The sequence below is a fragment of the Gossypium arboreum genome, chromosome 8 (genome assembly GCF_025698485.1).
Source record: "Gossypium arboreum isolate Shixiya-1 chromosome 8, ASM2569848v2, whole genome shotgun sequence".
Lineage (NCBI taxonomy): Eukaryota > Viridiplantae > Streptophyta > Magnoliopsida > Malvales > Malvaceae > Gossypium > Gossypium arboreum.
The window spans coordinates 9,095,584-9,116,144 of NC_069077.1; the positions used below are offsets into that span (position 1 = coordinate 9,095,584).

Here is a 20,561-nt window from a genome sequence, read left to right on the forward strand (position 1 = left end):
AAAGCTTGAGAACTCGTGTTGGAATGGTAGGGACTCGAAATTGATAGGTTTCGACTTCCCCCAACTTTGTGGGAATGAATACTTTTCCCAATTTATGGGATGGTAGGCATGGTAAAATAACCCGAACCTTGTCGAAATTGATTGGTTTCGACGTCCCCCAACCTTGTCGTACGTCCATCCTCCTCTATCAGCATAGTGAAAGAAATATCCTTCTACGTTACCCACAATCAATGTAGTTCCCATGTAACAAGCTGTCATAGCAAGCGAATGAGCTACTTTATTTGCCCCTCTACGAATCCATAGGAAGGAAAGGGAATGGAACTGAGATTGAAGGCTAAAACAATCCTAAGCAATTGTTCCAAACTCAGATAGGTTGCATTGCTGCCTCAACAGCGCATGCCGGACTTGCAGACAATCGGTCTCAACCAAGACATCATCGATTCAACAAAACCCAGTATAAAGCTTCACGAACAGCAAAGACTTCAGCCATTCTGGGAATTTCAAGCAGACATAACCAGTAACCGCTCGAACAAAAGAGCCCTCTGTGTCTCTAACAACAGCTGACCAGCCTGTAGCATTTTGATCGCCAAAAATTGCAGCATCAACGTTGCATTTCAAACTACCCATCGGCGGCTTAGACCAACTTAGCAGAGCAGTAGGGGCTGCTGAACCGAGCACCTAGATTTTATCAAAACCTGCTTTCCACCCTCCAGTCCTGCAGGAACGAATCAGCAACACGATGAATATGAGCAGTCGGAAGACAATCTGTTTCCACACAAACAAATTCCTATGAAGCCAAATGCTCCATAAAATACAAAGAGCACGACCCGACATAATATCATCATTCAAACACAGCGAGACATAAATGAAATCAGTAACAGAATTATAGGAAACAGTAATATTAGTAAGGTGCCACACTTCACAGGCGAGTCTACAACCAAGCAAGACATGGTCGATTCCTCAGTCTGCCCACACTGAGCAATATGTTCACACCGCGCTGGATAAGATTTGTTTTGCAAGGACGCCCAATGGATTTTCCTGCGGTCATAGCCATTCGACCCTCACCAGAAGAAATTCATCATCTTTTTCCAACGCATCGCATGTATTCAACGGGAGGAGAAAGCAAGCTATAGTCTTTAAAACCACCTCCTTACCTGCTTTTGCCAACAACCTATTTTACCGGCTCAAAATATATATTTGATTCAACTTTTTAACATATATTTTAATTTTAAAATTTTTTTACTACAATTTCTTAATTTTATCAAGTGTAAACTACCAAAACAGTCATTTTTATTTACTTCAGGTTACATTTTAGTCACTTTTATTTAAAATGTTACGTTTTAGTCACTTACGTTATTGTGTTATAACATTTTAGTCACTGAATCGTTAATTGCCGTTAATGGTGTAAGCTAACGTAGCACCTTAAATCATCATTTCAAACAAAAATTTTAGGTTAACTTATACAATCGGTCCCCATAGTTTTTCGTTTTGAGCAATTTATTTTTTCTTTTATGTTTTTTTAACTTTCTTTTTTTTCTTTATTTTCTATTCTCTTCTGCTTCTTCCTTTGTTTTCCTCCCTTTTCTATTTCTTTTAACGTAGTTTTTCTATGTTTTTCATTTATTAAAATTAGTTCCTATACTTTTATTTTTTTGAATAATTTAATTTTTTCGAGTGAGGCGAGCTTGTGAATTAGTTTTAACAAATGAAAAACATAGAAAAATTACGTTAAAAGAAATGAAGAATGGAGGAAAACAGAGATGAGAAGCAGAAGAGAACAAAAAATGAAAAAAAGAAAGTTCAAAGAATATAAAAGAAAAAATTAAATTGCTTAAAATAAAAAAATATGAGAACCAGTTGTAGAATTTAACCTAAAATTTTCGTTTAAAATGATGATTTAATGTGTCATGTCAGCTTACTGTTATACCGTTAACTGAAATTAACGGCTTAGTGACTAAAATGTTATAACATGATACCGTAAGTAACTCAAACGTAACATTTCAAACATAAGTGATTAAAATATAATCTGATGCAAATAAAAGTGACTATTTTAGTAATTTAACTTTTTATCAATATAATGGATGATGGTCGATCATCGCCAACGACATCAATCACAGTGAGAATTGTCGGGTTTGGGAGCAGTTAAAGAAAATATTCGAAATGGATCTCGGTTTAATGTTCTTTCTATGTATGGTGAGAATAAGGAAGAATCTCAGGCAACAATTCCGGAATCCTTTCAATTTGGAAAGCAGAGTATTGTTGGGGAAATGGAGGTTGATAAAATAGAATGGGTGTCTGGAACTAAAAATAATAAGGGAAAGGGGCTGAGAGTTTTAAATAAGGCCAAAAAACAAAAAAAAAATTTGATGTTAATGGGTTGGCGGGCTTGAGAAAGGGTGGGACAAGGAATGTCTCGGGGACATTAAAGGATGGGTCAGGCAGGAGTAGTGGTGGCAGGTTAAGTGGGTAGAGGTTACCTGACCCAATGTATTACACAGTAGTGAATTTGAAAGAAAATAGGAGCCCAAATGTTGAGACTGATATGGCTGCTAATCAAACAAAAAATTTGGGGTTTTCTAACCTAATTGCACCAAGCTCTCTTCAAACGATGTTGAATTTTTTTTGACAAAAGGACTTGTTGGAAGTTGGTGAATCGAGCAAAGTCTTAAGCAAATGCAATATGGCTGATTTGATACATGTTGAACAAGCAGTGGAAGGAATAGTGGAAAGTTTGGATATGGTTGAACAAGAAGTAGGGATTCAACCGGAGAATACCACGTTAGCTAAAACAAGGCTTTCAGTGAGTTTGCAAAATCGGAAGGATTCTATTGAAGCTGTTCGAGTTGAGGATATTGGTACAGATGGAATGGATGACTCCTAGGAGTGGGTTCTTGGCTCATGTATGTTGGCATTCTATTTTTATGAAGTCAGATATCGTTGTATGGAATTGTCAGGGTGCAGATAATCTAAATTTTCATAGGTTTCTCAAGGAATATGTAAGAGACTTTGATCCTGGAATTGTTGTTCTAGTTGAAACCAGAATTAGTGGGGTTAAGGCTGATAAAGTGATAAAGAACATTGGTATGGTGAATTCTCATAGAGTGGAAGCTTGTGGGTTTTCTAAATGAATTTGGATATTATGGAAGGATACTGTTACATTTTGCTGGAGGCAAATTACCGGAGATAAATGAGTGGGTTTATTTTACTGGTGTTTATTGTAGTCCACGATTGTCAATTAGGAAAGAGTTATGGAAGGAACTAGTCTTGATTGCTAAGAATATTAATTTGCCTTAGTTGGTTACAGGTGACTTTAACGCTATGGTTAGTGAGGATAATAAACAAGGGGGGTTGAGGAAAACTAAAAGTAGTTGCCCCCTGTTCCAACAGTTTTGTGATGTGTCTAGGTTGAAAGATCTTGGGTTTAAAGGTCCAAAATATACTTGGAATAGAGGGTAGGTGTTTGCACGTATTGAACGAGTGTTGGGTAATTCTCAATGGGAAATTTTGATGCCGGATACAACAGTTTATCACCTCCAAAGAGTTAAATTCGATCACCGTCCTTGAGCTATCTGGTGTGGCAAAGATAGAGGTAGGAAACCTTCTCGACCTTTTCAATTTTTGAGTGATTGGTTGTTGTATAATGGATTTAGGCAGTTTGTTAATGACAATTGGAGGAATTATACAATGGTAGAAGACTCCGTTAAAAAGTGTAAAGAAGAAGCAAAGAAGTGAAACAGAGAAGTCTTTGGTAATATTTTAAAGAGGAAACGTACAATTTTAGTTTGGCTCAGTGGAATCCAAAGGAGTATGGAGAAATATCGATTAAGAAAACTTGTTGACCTTGAAAAAGAACTACAGATTGAGCTAGAAAGTGTTCTTGATAATGAAAAACTGTTGTGGAAGCAGAAATCTCGCAGTAATTGGCTGACACTTGGTAACCTTAACACCAAGTATTTTCATTCTAAAGCTAATAATAGAAGGTGTGTTAATCAGATTAATGCTCTGAAGTTAGAAGATTGGATGTGGTGCTATGAAGAGGAGAGGTTAAAATATAAAGTTATGTCTTTTTATCAGAGATTATACACTGAGGAGAAGGGTAACATGGGCAGATTCCTGGAAAGGCGAATGTTCCTTACAGTGGAAACTGAATTTCTAGAAGCACTTGATCGAAAATTGACTATACAAGAAGTTTATGACGTTTTATTTGGTATGACAACTCTTTAGGCCTCGGGAATTGATGGTTTGCATGCTCAATTTTATCAATCGCAGTGAATTGCGGTTGGGGAATTTTAGTCTCATTGGTCAGGAGGGTGTTTGAGAATGGTATATTAGAGAAATTTTTTAATAAAACATTACATGTACTTATACTGAAAGTTGTGGGTCCGGAATCTATTACCCAGTTCAGACCTATAAGTCTCTGCATTGTTCTGTATAAAATCATTACTAAAGTCATTGTGAATCGACTTAAACCTCTAATGCCACTTTTGATTGCTGGTAATTAAACTAGTTTTGTTTGAGGACGGAATACTATGGACAACATTGTTATCGCTCAAGAGGTGATACATTCAATGAGGATTCATAAAGGGCAGAAGGGATGGATGGTAGTTAAAATATATATGGAGAAAGCTTACGATCGGTTACGGTGGGATTTTTTTAAGGACACTCTTGAATATGCTCAGCTACCTAACAATTTTGTCCGTATTATTATGAAGTGTGTTTCAACATCCTCTATGCAAATTTTTTGGAATGGAAGGCTAACGGATGAGTTTGATCCTACAAAGGGTGTACGGCAAGGAGACCCAATTTTGCGTTATTTATTTGTTTTGGCAATAGAGAAGCTTGGTCATGCGATTAATTTGGCAGTTTCAGAAGGAAAGTGGAAGCCTATTAAGTTAGGCAGAAATGGGCCGAGTCTCTCTCATTTATTTTTTGCTGATGACTTGGTCTTATTTGGAAAAGCAAACATGGATAATGCTTGGTGTTTTCAGATGATTCTTGAGCAATTTTGTTTTTATTCTGGTTATAAAGTCAATCCTAGTAAGTCCAAAGTTTGTTTTTTGGCTAATACGGAGGTACCAGTTCGTAATATACTTGCGATTGTTTTAGGATTTCAGGTGGAAGTTGAATTGGGCACTTACTTAGGGGTACCACTATTCCATAAAAGAACTACTGAGAGAACTTTTGAATTCGTTGTTGATAAAGTATAGAAAAAATTGAATGGCTTTGATGGTAAATTGTTGTCGTTTTGCAGGAAGAGTGATGTTGGCAATTGCTAGCCATACCAGAGTATTTTATGCTGTCCACTATGATTCCAATAGGGGTGTGTGAGAAGATTAAACAAATAGTCCGCCAATTTGTTTAAGGTTCGACGAGTAGTGGAAATAAAGTGTCTTTGATTAAATGAGACTATTGTTGTCAAGATCCAATGAAAGGAGGTCTTAGTTTAAGGAAATTTGTGCCTAATAATATCTCCTATTTGATGAAGCTTGCGTACCAGATTGTGACAAAGCTGAATGAGTTGTGGGTAAGAATGTTGCATTGCAACTACAAAATGGTGGAAGCTTGTCCCCACTCAATTAGTAGAAATGCATGTTCTTCTGTATGGCATTTGTTGGCAAAAGTATGGGAACAATTTCGCCAGAGACTGTATTGGAGTCTAGGAAATGACAAGTTTGTCAGCTTTATAAAGGATGTTTGGATTCCTAGGTTGGGGCCACTATTTGATCATTTGCTTCCTAATATAGAGGTCTCGTTACATATGAAGGTAGCTGACTTTGTCGATGCTAGTGGTTGTTGGAAATGGTTGGAGTTGAATAACATGTTCTCTACAGAGGTTAAGGAATATATAGCTGCTTGTCACCCACCTAATGACGCTTTTGGGGAAGATGTATGTTTTTGGCAGGCCACTGACAACGGTAAGTTCACTGATAAGTCTGCGTATAATAGTATTGTTAAGAATGATTCTCTGCATAATCTTAATGGGTGGAAAGAAATATGGGGAAATTTTTTGCCTCCTAGAATTAAGCATTTTCTATGGCTAGTTAAGCATAGGAAAATTCTCACAAACTGTAAGAGGGTACGGAGACGGATGACTGATGATGCAAGTTGTTTAGTCTGTAGGGATGTCTAAGAGACTGGCTTACATGTTTTACGAGATTGACAAGCTGCTGCCGAAGTATGGAAGAAGATACTCTTTGTGGATGATGTTACTAGTTTCTTTGGGAAGGAGATGAATGAGTGGATGTCTGATAACCTTAAAGGTGAGTATAGAATGAGAGTTGGAATGATTGAGACATCAACTATGTTTGGGGTAATGTGCTAGATGTTGTGGAAAAATAGAAACAATTTTGTATTTCAACATGTAAGGAGCAGAGTGAAGGATATTGTAAGAGCTGCTGAATGTTTTCACTGTTAATCTATGTGATACAAATAAGAACATGAATGTTGCTGGAAATTTCAGAGGCAGTTAGACTAAATGGCATCCATTCAACAGTGGATAGATCGAGATTAATACGGATGGAGCGGCAAATACAAATGGAAGTTGGTCGGCTGTTAGGGGTGTTTTGAGAGACTCTGCTGGGAATTGGATTGAAGGATTTCAAAGGTTCATCGGAAGAGGGTCAGCGGTGAATGTAGAGTTTGTGGGCGATCCATCATAGCCTAGAAATGGCACAGAGCAGAGGGTATGATAAGGTTATTCTTGAAATAGATTGTATGACGATAGTAGAGATGATTAAAGAGGGGTTGAAGAGTGCGACTACAATGACTATAATCAGGAAAATAAAGATGATGCAACGACCATTTGCTGATGCCAAATTCCAATTTGTGCGTAGAGAAGGGAACATGGTTGCAGACTAGTTAGCAAGGAATTGTTCCTCAAATGCAGAGAGTTTAGTTAAGATGTAATTTCCTTAATTTCATGTTAAGAAATTACTTCCAGAAGATAAACTAGAAGATGACATTGTAAGAACAAATTGAAATAAGACATTATGATGCTTTCTTTTATTCTATAAAAATTATATATTTATAAGTTAAAATTTGTAACACCTCTAATCCTGTCCCATTACCGGAACAAGATTAGAGAGTATTACCAGTCATTACAGTGCATTTGCACATAAACAAGTATAAATGCAATATTATCCATCTAAATATAACTTTAATGGGTCCACAGTACTTTACAAGTGTAATTAAAACAAACCGGGACTCGATCGAAAGCTTAGGAAATTTTTCGTGAAATTTTAAATTTTCTTCTTTTGAACAGTATCACACGCCCATGTGGCTAATTGAACATACCCGTGCGGCTTGAGACACGCCCGTGTCCTCATTCCGTATGCAACACTGACTTTTAAATACGGCCATGACACATGTCCGTGTAGCCTGCCCGTGTACTAAACTGACTTTAAGACACGGCTATGGCAACCAAGGCACACGCCCGTGTACTAACTTGGTTGTAACAATTTAAGTGCAAGGGACACACGGCCTAACAACATGCCCATGTGCAAGCCGTGTGTCTCACACGACCTGGTCACACGCCCGTGTGACAAACCATGTGACTCAAAATGAACCTTGTATTTTAAAATTTACCAATCCTACAAATTGTAGATAACAAGCATTTCAAAATTTCTCCATTCAATCAGTCCAAACATGATTAAACACACTTAATACTTATTAAATCATCATATCATAATTTAACACGTATATTTAATAATGTCTTAAACTAAACCATTTCAAAAGCATTTTATGTACTATCCAATATGACACACTTAAGATATCCTAGGTACATGCCATTATCAACAATTAACATGCTTTACTTTATTGACTTCGGGATCAGCCTGGGATGCTGATTCAACGATCTGACTTTAACTTAACCTGCGCACAGAAACAAACCGTACTCTGAGTATGAACTCAGTGGCATTCCTATAATCCGAACATTTAAAACATAACATACACTTATTGCTAGAGGTGTGCATCGGCCGGGCTACCCGACCCGGCCCGAAGGCCCGCCCGAAAAATGGGAGGGTTCAGGTAAAAATATAGGCCCGAAATATGGGTTTGGGCAAAAAAACGAAGCCCGTTTAGAAAATGGGCCGGGCTCGGGTAAAATTTTTTGGCCCAGGCCCAGCCCGAATTATATAATAAATATATATATTTTTTATTTTTAATCATATTTATATTTTAATTTTAATTTTAATATAATCAATTTTTATTATATTTTTCAATTTGTGTATTGTTTTAAGAATTGTTTTAATATATTTTTATTTTTCTTGTTTTAATATTTGTTTTAAATGTATTTGATTATTTAATATATTTTAAAATTTTTATTTAATGAAATAAGTTAAAAAATTTTAATATGGGTCGGTAAATTGGGCTCGGGCTTAACAATTTTATTTCGGGCCGGGCTTGGGCAAATTTTTAGGCCCATATTTCGGGCCGGGCCGGGCCTAGAAAACGGGCCTGAAATTTTCAGTGGGCCCAGCCCGAACCCGGCCCGACCCATGTACACCTCTACTTATTGCTCTATAATAATCATAAATATTCATTTATTCATTTCATAGATAATTTCTTTACAACTCATTCAAATTTCATCATCTAATAACTTGATTAGCTTTTCCATTTAATTCACAACAATAATATTCTCTATTCATATGTCTTACTTGTGTTTCTATTCACTATTCAATATCAGTAAACATATTTCAATATCGATTAATTTATCAGTTTCTTTCAATAACATTTAGTCATTCGATAACAATTAATTATCCAATAACGATTATTCGTTCAGTAGCGATCCTTTACTCAGTAGCAATCAATTATTCGATGACAGTCAGTATTTTTTAATAACAATTATTTAATCATTATTATTCAGTATTAGTCATTCATTTATTCAGTAACAATCAAATATTCGGTAGCAGTAAATTTTTTTCAGTACCTTTATTTGCCCCTATTAACATGACTCGGACTTGGACGGATACACGGATCCAACCCACACACCGGGGATAATATACAGTGTTTCATCGGCCGGAGCCGGAATACACCGTAATAAAGATAAAGATGGCGGTACACGAGTACCTCATCGAACAAATCAAAAAAGATATAAGAATAATCAGTGCGTAGTACCTCTTTGGAACAATTCGAACGATCCACGATGAGTCGACACGTATAGTGTCTCATCGATACAAAATCAGAATATCCCTGAACACTTCCAATCTTATGGCATGCCAACTATATCTGACTTAGCCAGATACAGTTAATAGAGTATTCAGTGAACTTTCAAATTTCAATTGCATTAGTAATTTAATTTCAATTCAATTTAATACATTTTCCATATCAATCCATATACAATTCAATTGCAGTACAATATGCATTTTGATTCATTTCAATAATCATAAAACACAATAATGCTTACCTTAATTACTTACCATAACATTCAATCAAAATATATTTATTGACAATTAAATTTCACTTTTCAATGCATCACCCTACATATTAAATAATAAATTCAACAATTAAATATTAAGTTCGGATTATAGAAACACAAACCGTGATTTCCGAGCTAACCCTTGCTGACCTCGTCTTTTCCTTTCTTAACCGAGGATTTTTTGGCACCCTGTTAACTACGAAATTAATACAATTTATAATCATTAATACAGTACAATTTTTCACATTGAATGTTTTAATTTTTATTCAACTTTTTTCTAAATTCCAATTTAGTCCTAAATCGAGACTAACTTTTATTCTTCACTTTTAACTCAATATTTTCATTCAATTTTCACTTTAAACTAATTTCAGCTCTCTAATTTCAGCATAAAACCATAATTTCGAAATTCTTTCAATTTAATCCCTACTATTCAAAACTTATGAATTACTTTACAATTCAATCCTTATTTCATTCTTAACTTGAATTTCTACCAATTTAACCCTTAATTCATCATTTTATTCAACATGAACCATATTTAGAAATCTAATAACTTTCAATATATCAACTTAATTTCATCAAAACCTTATTCCAAAGCTTCTAAAACATAAAAATTAAGTAGAAAGGGCTAAATTGATTTACTTATTAAACTTCCAAACCTTGAAAACAAATTTTCCTTTTTTCTTTCTTTTCTTTGTTTCTCCCTATTCTTCTCTGTTTCGTTTCATTGTTTTCTTTTGTCTTTCTTTTGTTTCTTTTATATATACATATATATATAATAAAAATAAAATAATATACATATATAATAAATAATACTTTTATACATGTGTACATTATTAATACATATATATCCATATATCACCATACATTTATCATTTTTTTATTCTATTTATTTAATATTTTATTATAATAAAATCTATTTACTTAAATAAAAAGTAATTAAATAAACATATCACAATTGTACCAATATAATTATTATACATGTATATTTTATTTCTATACATTTGTTTTACTTTAATTTATTTCATAATATAATATCAATTTCATAGAAATAACATTAATAAATATCAAATATAAAACCATAATAAATAATAATAATAATATACATATTTATGTATTTGCCGCCTCAACTATATCAAATGGCATATTTGCCATTTTAGTCTCACTTTCTTTTTATTAATCTATAATTAAACCTTTACCCTTTATTCAATTTAATCCTTTTCCTAATCACTCTTAATTAAATTAAATTCAATTAATTAAATTCTAATTAACCACTCATTTTACTTAGTAAATATTTTTAATAAATAATTACCAATCCATTTTTAGAAACGGAGACCGAAAATACACTTTTCCTAGAATAATAAAATTCGGTCATTACAAAATTGTATAACCAAACTCGCTTATATTTGTAAATGATTAACCTAAATTTATTTTAAATTCACTCATATTATTTTTAAAAGTTTTTTTAAAATATTATATTTTAATTTAAGATTTAATAAATTTATATATTTTTCATTTATTAAAAGTATATATATAGGCAATTTAAATTTTTAATATGTTTACATTATAGCATTATATACTACTATAGATTTATGTTTTTGAAGTTATAAATTTAATTTGGGCAAACTACATTAGCAGTTACCTAACTATAATTTTTTTTTCTTTTTTTGTCATCAAATTAACTTAGATTTCTGGGTGTTTCTATTTTTGCGTTAGCCAATTGGTCACAAAAAAAAAAATACAAAATTAAATAGGTGAATGACTATTTTGTAACTTTTTATAGTTGTCTAGTTGAGTGACAAAAAAAAAACATAATTGAGTCACATTTACTATAGTTTACCCATTTAATTTTTATGTGTTATAATTTATATAAGGATAAACTACATCCAGCTGTTACTAAACTATTAGTAAGTTTACGGTTTTATCACTCAACCTAAAAAATTTACAAAATAATCACCAAACTATTTAAAAGTTTTTATTTAAGTCAATAGGATGCTAAAATAGCTCTTGGGTGGCTTTATTTATTCACACCGCCTACAACAATCAAAAACTCTCCTCCTTCTTTTCTACCGTTTATTTTTTCCTAAAATAGTTTAAATGTTATGAATCTGTAAACCAAAATTCAAACAATTTTCTTATTTAATCTTTGACATTAGTCGTCAAATCGATATAGATCTAAGATATATTCTTCTACTTGTTGATAGATACTGATCTACTGTACCAATTGTTGAATAGTCGCTTGAAGCTTATAAGCCAAACTTTTTTCTAAAAAAATTAATAGTCCGGTGATTTAAATAAAAAATTTTGAATAGTTTAATAATTTAAACCTAAACCTTCAATAATTAAATAACTATTTTATAATTTTTTAAAATTAACTAATTAAAGTGTAAATTTAATAATAATTTAGTGACAGCTTACTCATTATATAATATATTATAAACTTAGAAAGGTGGAAGAAATTTAAAATTGACCTAATTTCTTTTACTTAACCCTAAGTATACCGAAATTTGATAATCCGAACCTTAAAAATCCCTGTTCTTCAGTCTTTTGTGTCTTAATGGTACATTGCATCTCTTCTTTCTCTGGGATTCTGTAAATTGTATTGGGCGGCTTCTAAAAAGCAAAGATAGTCAACAAATACAAAAACCCACGAGGTAATATAACTTTGTAGACAAAGGGGCAAAAGGATCTTATTTATGCCCACTTACAGATTTCATCTTCTTTTGTTATTTCTTTGTTTTTGCTTGGATTCATCTTTCATCAACCATTTAAAAAAAGTATAAAGAAAAAAACCCTTTTTGTTTTAGAAAGGGAAAGGAAAAGAAATTCTAACTTCCATGGCAGGATGGTCAAGTTTAACCAATGGGTCTGGTTTAGATTGTGTAAGTCATGCAACGAAGGATAGTGTTGAAGAGTTTTGTGATCATAAAGATAGATTGATATGCTTGTTTGATCTGGTTCTTTCTGGTTATTTAAAAGAAGTTACTGGTAAGGGTTTTATCAGGCCTATGCCACCAATGCTGGGGAATGATATGCAATCACCAGATTTACTCAAGCTTTTCCTTGTAGTTAGGGAGATTGGTGGATATGAGTTTGTGTCGAAAAAGGGACTATGGGCTTTTGTGGGGAAAGAATTAGGGTTGGATCTTGAGGTTTCAGCTTCGGTTAAATTGATTTATGCCAAGTATTTGCATGAGCTTGAAAAATGGTTGAAGAAGAGAAATAGAGAAGGTTCGGATACTGGGAATTTTGGCTTCTTGTCATTAGAGCATGAAGAGGAGTTTAGGGGTTTGTTTATTAATGGGGTTCATCCAAAAGTGGGCGTAAATAGAGTGGCTCTATTGGAATATGTAAAACATGACCAGTTCATTGGTATGGATGCTGCTAACCGGTTGAAATGTAGATTGCAAATGTTTGGTGATTACGAGGAAAAAGAAAAAGTATGTAGAAATGATTTCGGTCCACCTTTTCCTCGGAAAGAATTTACTACTCGTAAAAGAAAGAGAGAATCTTTATCAGGAATGTTGAATTGGGTAATCCAGGTTGCTAAATGTCTGGATGATCCTTCATCAGGGGCGATATTGGAGCCTTCCAAGTGGAAAGATCACGTTGGCAATGAATTTTGGATACAAGCCATTAGAGCACGCGAAGCTTTAAGGCGCAAAAGGGATGATCGTTCAGTTGTTGAACCGTCTCTCTCTCAGGTTAACTCTTTATCCTACATAAATTTTGGTTTTGCTAGTTGTTTTAAGTTTTCATTCTGAGATTTTGCTAGAGCATCATCAAATAGACTTCGATGGTATAGAACTATTTATTAGTAATTGTTGCTGTTGACCAAAATCTCCATACAAAGTTAATGATTCACAATATATAAAAATTCAAAGTTATCAATAAACAAGTTTGTTATGTGAATTTTACTCACTTCTATACTAGTTCGTGTGTGAAATTAGGTTAGTTTGTCGAATTTAGATGTGTATTGTTGTTGAACTTACAGAAGAACCGTAAGATGCATCCATCCATGTTCGATGATACCTCTCTCCATCACCAGTTTACGGAGAGGTTAAGATCATGCTCTTGTTGCATTTCTGCTTCAACCTTAGAGAACAACTTGGTGTGTCTCAACAGTACAAAGTCTGAATGTGGTCCTGAGGAGCAACCTGTTGTAGCTATGGACTTATCATCGTTGGATATGAGTATGGCTGCAGAGCCATCTATGGATGATTCTTTCAGAAGACAAGTGTTTGTAGGTCCTCGCTTTCAAGCTGAAGTCCCTGAATGGAGTGGAATAGTTTCTGATACTGATTCCAAATGGCTAGGCACATTAGAATGGCCCGTGAAATGTGAAGACCATAATTCGTTGGCTGTAACAGATCAAATTGGTAAGGGAAGACCAAATTCATGTAGCTGTCAGATTCCAGGTTCTGTTGAATGTATTAGACTTCATATTGCTGAGAAAAGGATGAAATTAAAGCTCGAACTGGGCTCAGTGTTCTATCGTTGGAAATTCGATGGGATGGGGGAGGAAGTCACACTTCGGTGGACGGCTGAAGAAGAAAAGAGATTCAAATACATGGTTCAGTACGAACCACCATCATTGAATACATTCTGGCCTAGTGCGTCCAAGTTTTTTCCTGGTAAGACTAGGCAAGACGTGGGAAGCTATTACTTCAATGTATTTCTTATCCGGCGTAGAAGTTATCAGAACCGTGTGACTCCTAAAAGTATTGATAGTGATGATGATGAATCGGAGTTTGGGTGCATAAGTGGTAGTCTTGGAAGTGAAGCCGTAAAGGTTCCTGGATCAAATATGCTGACATGTTTTCAAAACAGTCAGTGTATCAACTGGGAGTAGGACGAACACCGATAGATTAAAATCTGAACCCACTCTCTTTGAACCAAATATTTGAACCTTATCAAAATCTCTTTGGGATACGGTGATGACACCAATGATGCTATGATGGTGTCTTGGACCTGGCTTTATAGTTCATTGACACTGGTCAATGAATTTACAAATGAGCTAATGTGCACTACCTGTATCAGCAAAAGCTTTATCTTTTGCTGCATTTACATCTGTGAATACTGCGATCCCACCATTGCTGCTATGTTTAATTTGCCTGTCACTGCAGTTTTTGTTGAAAATCTTCACAAACAAATTCTTCTCATGAATTGTCCTCTTATTCAGTGTCTAATTTTACTTTTGTAATGTCTAAAACCAGGACATTCATGAGAAGAATTTGGTTTTCATGTTCAACTTCAAATTTGATTATTAGTTGTCCACTACCTTGAACTACAAGTAAACAAGCTTGATTTTTATGCTCGACTTCAAATTCAATTTTTTTTTCTTAAGTTAGATATATTTTTCAATATTAATTAAATATAATAAATATATATTAATAATAAAATAAAAATTGATTAGGCTTGTAAGTTATTTGACATGGATATTAAGTTACTCGGATTTAAAGAAAAGTCGAGCATTTGCAAAAAAAATAAAAAACTACCATTTTGGGTAACCTTCTTTGGGGACTAGAAGTTGTCGTTCCCACATAAAGTATTTCCTTGGTGAGGCCTGTATACATTGTGTGTTGGATTTTGTTTCGTCTTTTCTTCCCATTGTCGTTGTTGTCTCTCAGTGTTGTCTCTAGCCCTAGGTTTATTGCCCTAATGCCCTAGGTCTCCTCAATGTTAGGAACAAGTCATCTTTCGATCATCAATCATCAGATCGTCGAGGGATTTAGGTTGATTGTCCCACTTGACTACTTGGGACTTTTGACCGTTTAGATCTTTGATTGGTCATTAGAGGTGAATGGTGGTGCAAGTTTGGCTTTGCTTGGTTGAGTGGAAAGAAAATTGGAAAGGTGAAAAATTAAAAGAAAATAGGTGTGTTTGGTAGGAAAGATAAAATTGAAAGAAAAAGTAATTTTATTTTCATTTATTGTTTGGTAGAGTTGAAAAATGAAATGAAAGAATATAAAACATTTAAAAAATGTATAATTTTAAAATAACTTGCAATATTCTTATTTTCTCTACAGTCATTTTTTTAATTTAGAAGGATTAGTTTTTATTCCTTAGATTGAAGATGATCATCTTTTTTTTTTTTCACTTTTTTTTTCTTACAAAATATACTTAAAATTTATATTCTTTCTACTTTTCCACTCTCTCCTTTCCATTCATTTTTTCACCCAACCAAGTGCACTAAAGGTTTTCATTGCGGTCTGACTATATGTCCATTTAGAAGGTCATCCTCCTCTGACCTTGGCCATGCGCTTCATGCTAGCCATCGATCATTTTTCCAGCATGTTGTGACAATTTCTCTTGGAATAATAAATTTTCTAAGGTTTGGTTGCAATTTATATCGCGTGGTTATCACTAATGGCGTTTTCGAGTTCATAGCAATTCATGTTCTTTGATCCTTTGTGACTTCATTTCTCAAAGTTCATAGTAACTCAAATTTGGATAGGCGTTTGTTGCATTTGTTGATTCATGTAGTTGTGACCACTGCTATAATGGCAAGGATTTGTATGGAGACTCATTTGTACAAGAATCTGTTTATCTTGATGGTTAAGATTCAGTTTATGAATATTTCTTAAAAGTTTTTTCGGATCAAAAAGTACTTTTGGAATAAAAACATTCCTAAAAAAGTTACTTTTTGAGAGAAAAAGTGCTTCTCTCAAGTAAAAAATTGACCTAAAATCACTTTTTTAAAAAGTTAAAAGTTTTAATTTCTATCCATTTTTTTTTTTCTTAAAAGCATTTTTGAGAAACATTCCAAAACTAGACTTAAGAGTGTTATACGGCTTTTGTCATCTAAAGGAGTAAGGTCCTTGATTGCTTTCTCATATTTATGCTATTGGATTTGTGACTTTATTGCTCTTTTGTTTTTTGTGGCGTTGGTCTCATTTGATGTAATAATTTTTTCTTTTATGAAAAAAAAAATTAAAAAAAAATAGATTAAAAAAATTATTGAACCAAATTTAAATTTTTTTCATCTAAATTTGAGTAGTTTGTGAACATGTATACCTTATTTACACTTTTTACACATTCGAGTTTTTTTTTATACATTGCGTACTTCTTCTTATAACTTTTCTCTCACTCTTAACTAAGAGGAATAACACGTTTAAGCATGCCTAAACTCACGTCTTTCTGATTGTTGCAATAATAATTGTGTCGACTAATTTAAGGCTGAACTGACTTTATACATTAAGTCTTAACTAACATTTTGTCTTATGATAACATTTAATCTAAATAAATAAAGATAAATATCAAAATCATACATGACCACCGATACAATGGAGTAGGGGTGTTCAATTGGTTAATCGACCGGTTAACCAACCCGAACTACCATTAATTGAATTAACTAGGGGTGTGCAAAATTCGGGTAAAACTGAAAAAATTTGGTTAATCGGTCAGTTAACTGAATTAATTCAGTCGGGTGTCGGTTAATAATTTTTTGAGTTTTCGGTTAACGGTTAACTCAGTTCAAAACCGGTCGGTTAACTGAATTTTTTTGGTTTTACTGAAAAATTAAATAAATAAAATTATAATATATAAATAGTTCACTATTCACTCAAACTCAATCTAATATAAACCCAAATACCCAACCCAATCATAAAAATTACAAATAATTTAATAAATAAAAATAAAAATCTAAAACTAAAAATAAAAATAAAAACATATAATTTTATACAAATAATTTGGTTAATTTGGTTAATTCGGTTAATTTGGGTAATTCGGGTAATTGGTTAATTCGATTAATTCGATTAATTCGGTTAATTTTATATTTATTTTAACCAAAAATTAAAAAATATATAATTTCAATTAATTCGGTTAATCGACCAAATTAACCGAAAAAATTTCGATTCGATTAATTTTTTTGAAAAAATTTCGATTCAGTTAACGATTAAAAATTTTGAAGAGTCGGTTAATTAAGTTAATATTATTTTGGGTCAATTTTCCCACATCATTATTGTGTTTGATTGTTGTTTGTTGGATTTTTCATTGGAAGCTTATTTCATTGCTGAGGCCCATAGATTGTGTGCTAGTTTTGATTCTGTTATTTTTCAGTATGTTCATAGGTCACTAATAGGGTTGCGCATAGATTAGCCCGATCAACCCTTGATGAAAACATGGGTTTATATTTTGGTTTGGACTATCCGGAAGTCATTCACCACCTTGTGTTGAATGACACTTTGATTTCTTATTGATTTTTTGCGTGGGTATTTTTTCTTTAAAAAAGTATGTGATTAAATTAATGTCACAAATTAATTTGACACCAATTTAATTAAGAAAATTATTAAAATAACCTTAAATATTTTAGATAAATTATATTATTACGAAAGTAATTTTGGTTTTTATTATTAAAAAGCGATAAAAAGTTATAAATATTGAGATTTAATCCCATATCACATGTATTTATAGAATATTTTCTTTACCACTTCAATTAAAACTTCATTTTAATATATTTGTACATTTCAATGGTATTACACATGGCTTCACCCACATTGTTTTCAAATCTTAAATTTTATTATTTATTGTATATTATTTTTAAATGCATACATGTGTTCTAAATATGTGATTTCCACATATATATATATATATACGTGTGTGATAGAATTTCTAGAATTATATAAAATAAGTCGTTCAAAAATTTATTATATATAAAAATAAAGCAAAATTTACAAATTTGATTATGCAATAAAAATGAGAAAGATACTAAAGTTGAAAGCGTCTTCTAGAATCCTTTGCCTTTTCTCTAAGTGAGAGAAAAAAAATAAAATCCTTTTTTTTTATCTTGTTAGATACCACGATCATGTTTCTCCTCTTTTTTCTCGGAACAATAACTCCAAGATCTAGCCTTCTTCTTTTTCTACAACCATTAGCCATCATGTCTGAGCATATAGAACCAGTGGCGGAGCCAAAAAATTTTTTTCTAAGGGGATCAGAATTAAATTGTATATTTTTATGATAGTAAAAATGCAATCTCACTATTTTAATAGTCTACATATTTATAATTTTTAAATGATTAAATCAATTTTTTATCGTTTGGGGGAGGCAAAGTACAATTTTACCATTACTAATGTTGTAACAGCCTAATTTTCAGTGGTGTTGGAACAGTGATTCGATATCACTAAATCCAACAAATGAGTAGGAAATATTATTAATTTAGTGAGTATAAATTAAATGTGAAGTTAGGAAAAATTTTGAAATAGTGAATAGTGTGCTAAAAATAAATATTAAAATAATTAGAATCTAAAACGAGGTCTCGAGACCTCGATAATTTTAAATCGAGCCATAAATATTTTTATAAATATTTATGGAGTGTTAATATGTTAGTATTAAAGTTTCGTCAAGAAATTTTAAACTTCTGATAGTTAATTGAACAAAAAGGACTAAATTGTATCAAATGTAAAATTGTGGGAAATGATTAAATAACTTAATTGATAAAAGAAAGAGGGTTTAAAAGGAAAATAGACTCAAAATCTATTTGGGCTGGACGGAAAGGGCATGAAATCAGCAAGAAAATAAGGAGAATTAAGGGTAAAATTGGAAAATTGCAAAATTTACTTAATAAAGCTAGGACTAAAGTGAAATTATCTAGATTTTTCTTTAGTTTTATGCATTCTCATCAGAAAAACGCCATGGAAGAGTTCTATTAAGCTGGTTTTTCATATTTTCACTTCAAGTAAGTTTAATTCTTGATTATTTCTTGAAATTTTTGTGTTTTTGTGATTTTTACAACTAGGTCCTATTGTTGAATTCATTAGTTTTTAATTCTATGAAAGAAATTGAAAGTTGCTATGAATATGTGCTGGAACTATATGATGATTTGGCATGGAATTAGAGCTTTAAATTGTTTATATGTTGATTTTATTGTAAGAATTGAATAGAAAGTGAATGTTTGAGACCTAATTGTAAAAGAGTTTGAAGTTAGAGTTTTATGTGGAAATTCTGAAATTCAATAGTTATGAAATAACTTATAATGTTTATGAAAAGTATTAATTGAGAAAATTATCTTAATTGAGGGGTTAATTGAGCAAGGACTGAATTCTATGAATTGTGAAATTTGGGGCAAAATGGAAATCAACATTTTGCACTAAAACTGTTTTAGACAGCAGCAGTAGTCTAACTTTGAAAAATCACCAAAAATTGTAGAAATGGAATTAGAGGATGAATAAAATATGAAATTAAATATTATTGAGTCTAGTTTCTTATAGAAGAAATAATGTAAGCAATGGAATTATAAATCATGAGATATGATCAATTTTGTGAGACAAGGTCAGAATGATTTCGGGTTCCCCTGTTCTGACTTTGTAAAATCATAAAAAATTGGATAAAAATAATTATGGGCTTAAATTTATATGTTTAGAATTCTGAATGAGTCTGTTTTCAAGAGAAAGAAACAGGAACATCATTCGAATCCTGTAAGAGGAGATAATTAATTTTTAGTGAAGAAGGGTTGGAACTGTCAGACAGCAGAATAGTGGAGACTTCAATGAATAAACTGTATTAATTGGCCCAACCAAAAATTATGAAAATTTTATGGTAGGAAGATATGTGAATATAGTTTCTGGTAAAATTTATGGATCTTAATTTAGAGTTCTGTAGCTCAAGATAAAAATAATTTAGTGACTATAACACAGATGGACAGCTTGAATATTCACATAAGTAGATAGTGAAAATTATAGATAATGTTACCTACAAGTGTGTTGTTTATACTAAAGGATGTAGATGGAGAGGAGGAGGAGGAAAATATACTAAAATATATGAATGACTCGTGTATAAATTGATCACATGCCCGATTATAATCGATAAGTGTTGAATTAGAAATGATATAATGTTTTATTTGGAATATTTATTATGAAATTATGATTATCGCTATAATACAAAAATCGAACTTGTGAGTTTATATAACTAAATTTAGAGACCATTTGTTAATATTATTAAATTTTAATATTATTTTATGAATGGTGATTAATATTTATGTATATTAATTGTTGAAAATAAGTAAATTATGTACAAAAGTTATGAAATTAAACTGAGAATTTCGGAGGAACGGAACGCAGGAAATGAGTACAATCTTTCAGTGAAAAAGATGAATTGACGGTAAATTACCCAAGTAAACCGAGATTCAGTACTTGTTGCGAATTCTCGT

At 32.4% G+C, this 20,561-nt stretch overlaps 1 protein-coding gene across 1 annotated transcript; it reads left to right on the plus strand.

Annotated features, from left to right (window-relative positions):
* The first annotated feature begins 11,863 nt into the window (after positions 1–11,863).
* On the plus strand, positions 11,864–14,729 carry LOC108467912 (AT-rich interactive domain-containing protein 2). The gene is made up of 2 exons (XM_017768731.2): positions 11,864–13,116; positions 13,407–14,729. Exons 1-2 carry the CDS (start codon positions 12,250–12,252, stop codon positions 14,262–14,264), a joined length of 1,725 nt encoding a protein of 574 aa, XP_017624220.1. The 5' UTR covers positions 11,864–12,249; the 3' UTR covers positions 14,265–14,729.
* The last annotated feature ends 5,832 nt before the right edge of the window (positions 14,730–20,561 follow it).

Excerpts from the sequence above, each read along its gene's own strand:
- LOC108467912 (XM_017768731.2), top strand. The coding sequence starts at position 12,250 with ATGGCAGGATGGTCAAGTTTAACCAATGGGTCTGGTTTAGATTGTGTA. Across the intron at positions 13,117-13,406 it reads TTGAACCGTCTCTCTCTCAG|AAGAACCGTAAGATGCATCC; the intron begins GTTAACTCTTTA and ends TTGAACTTACAG.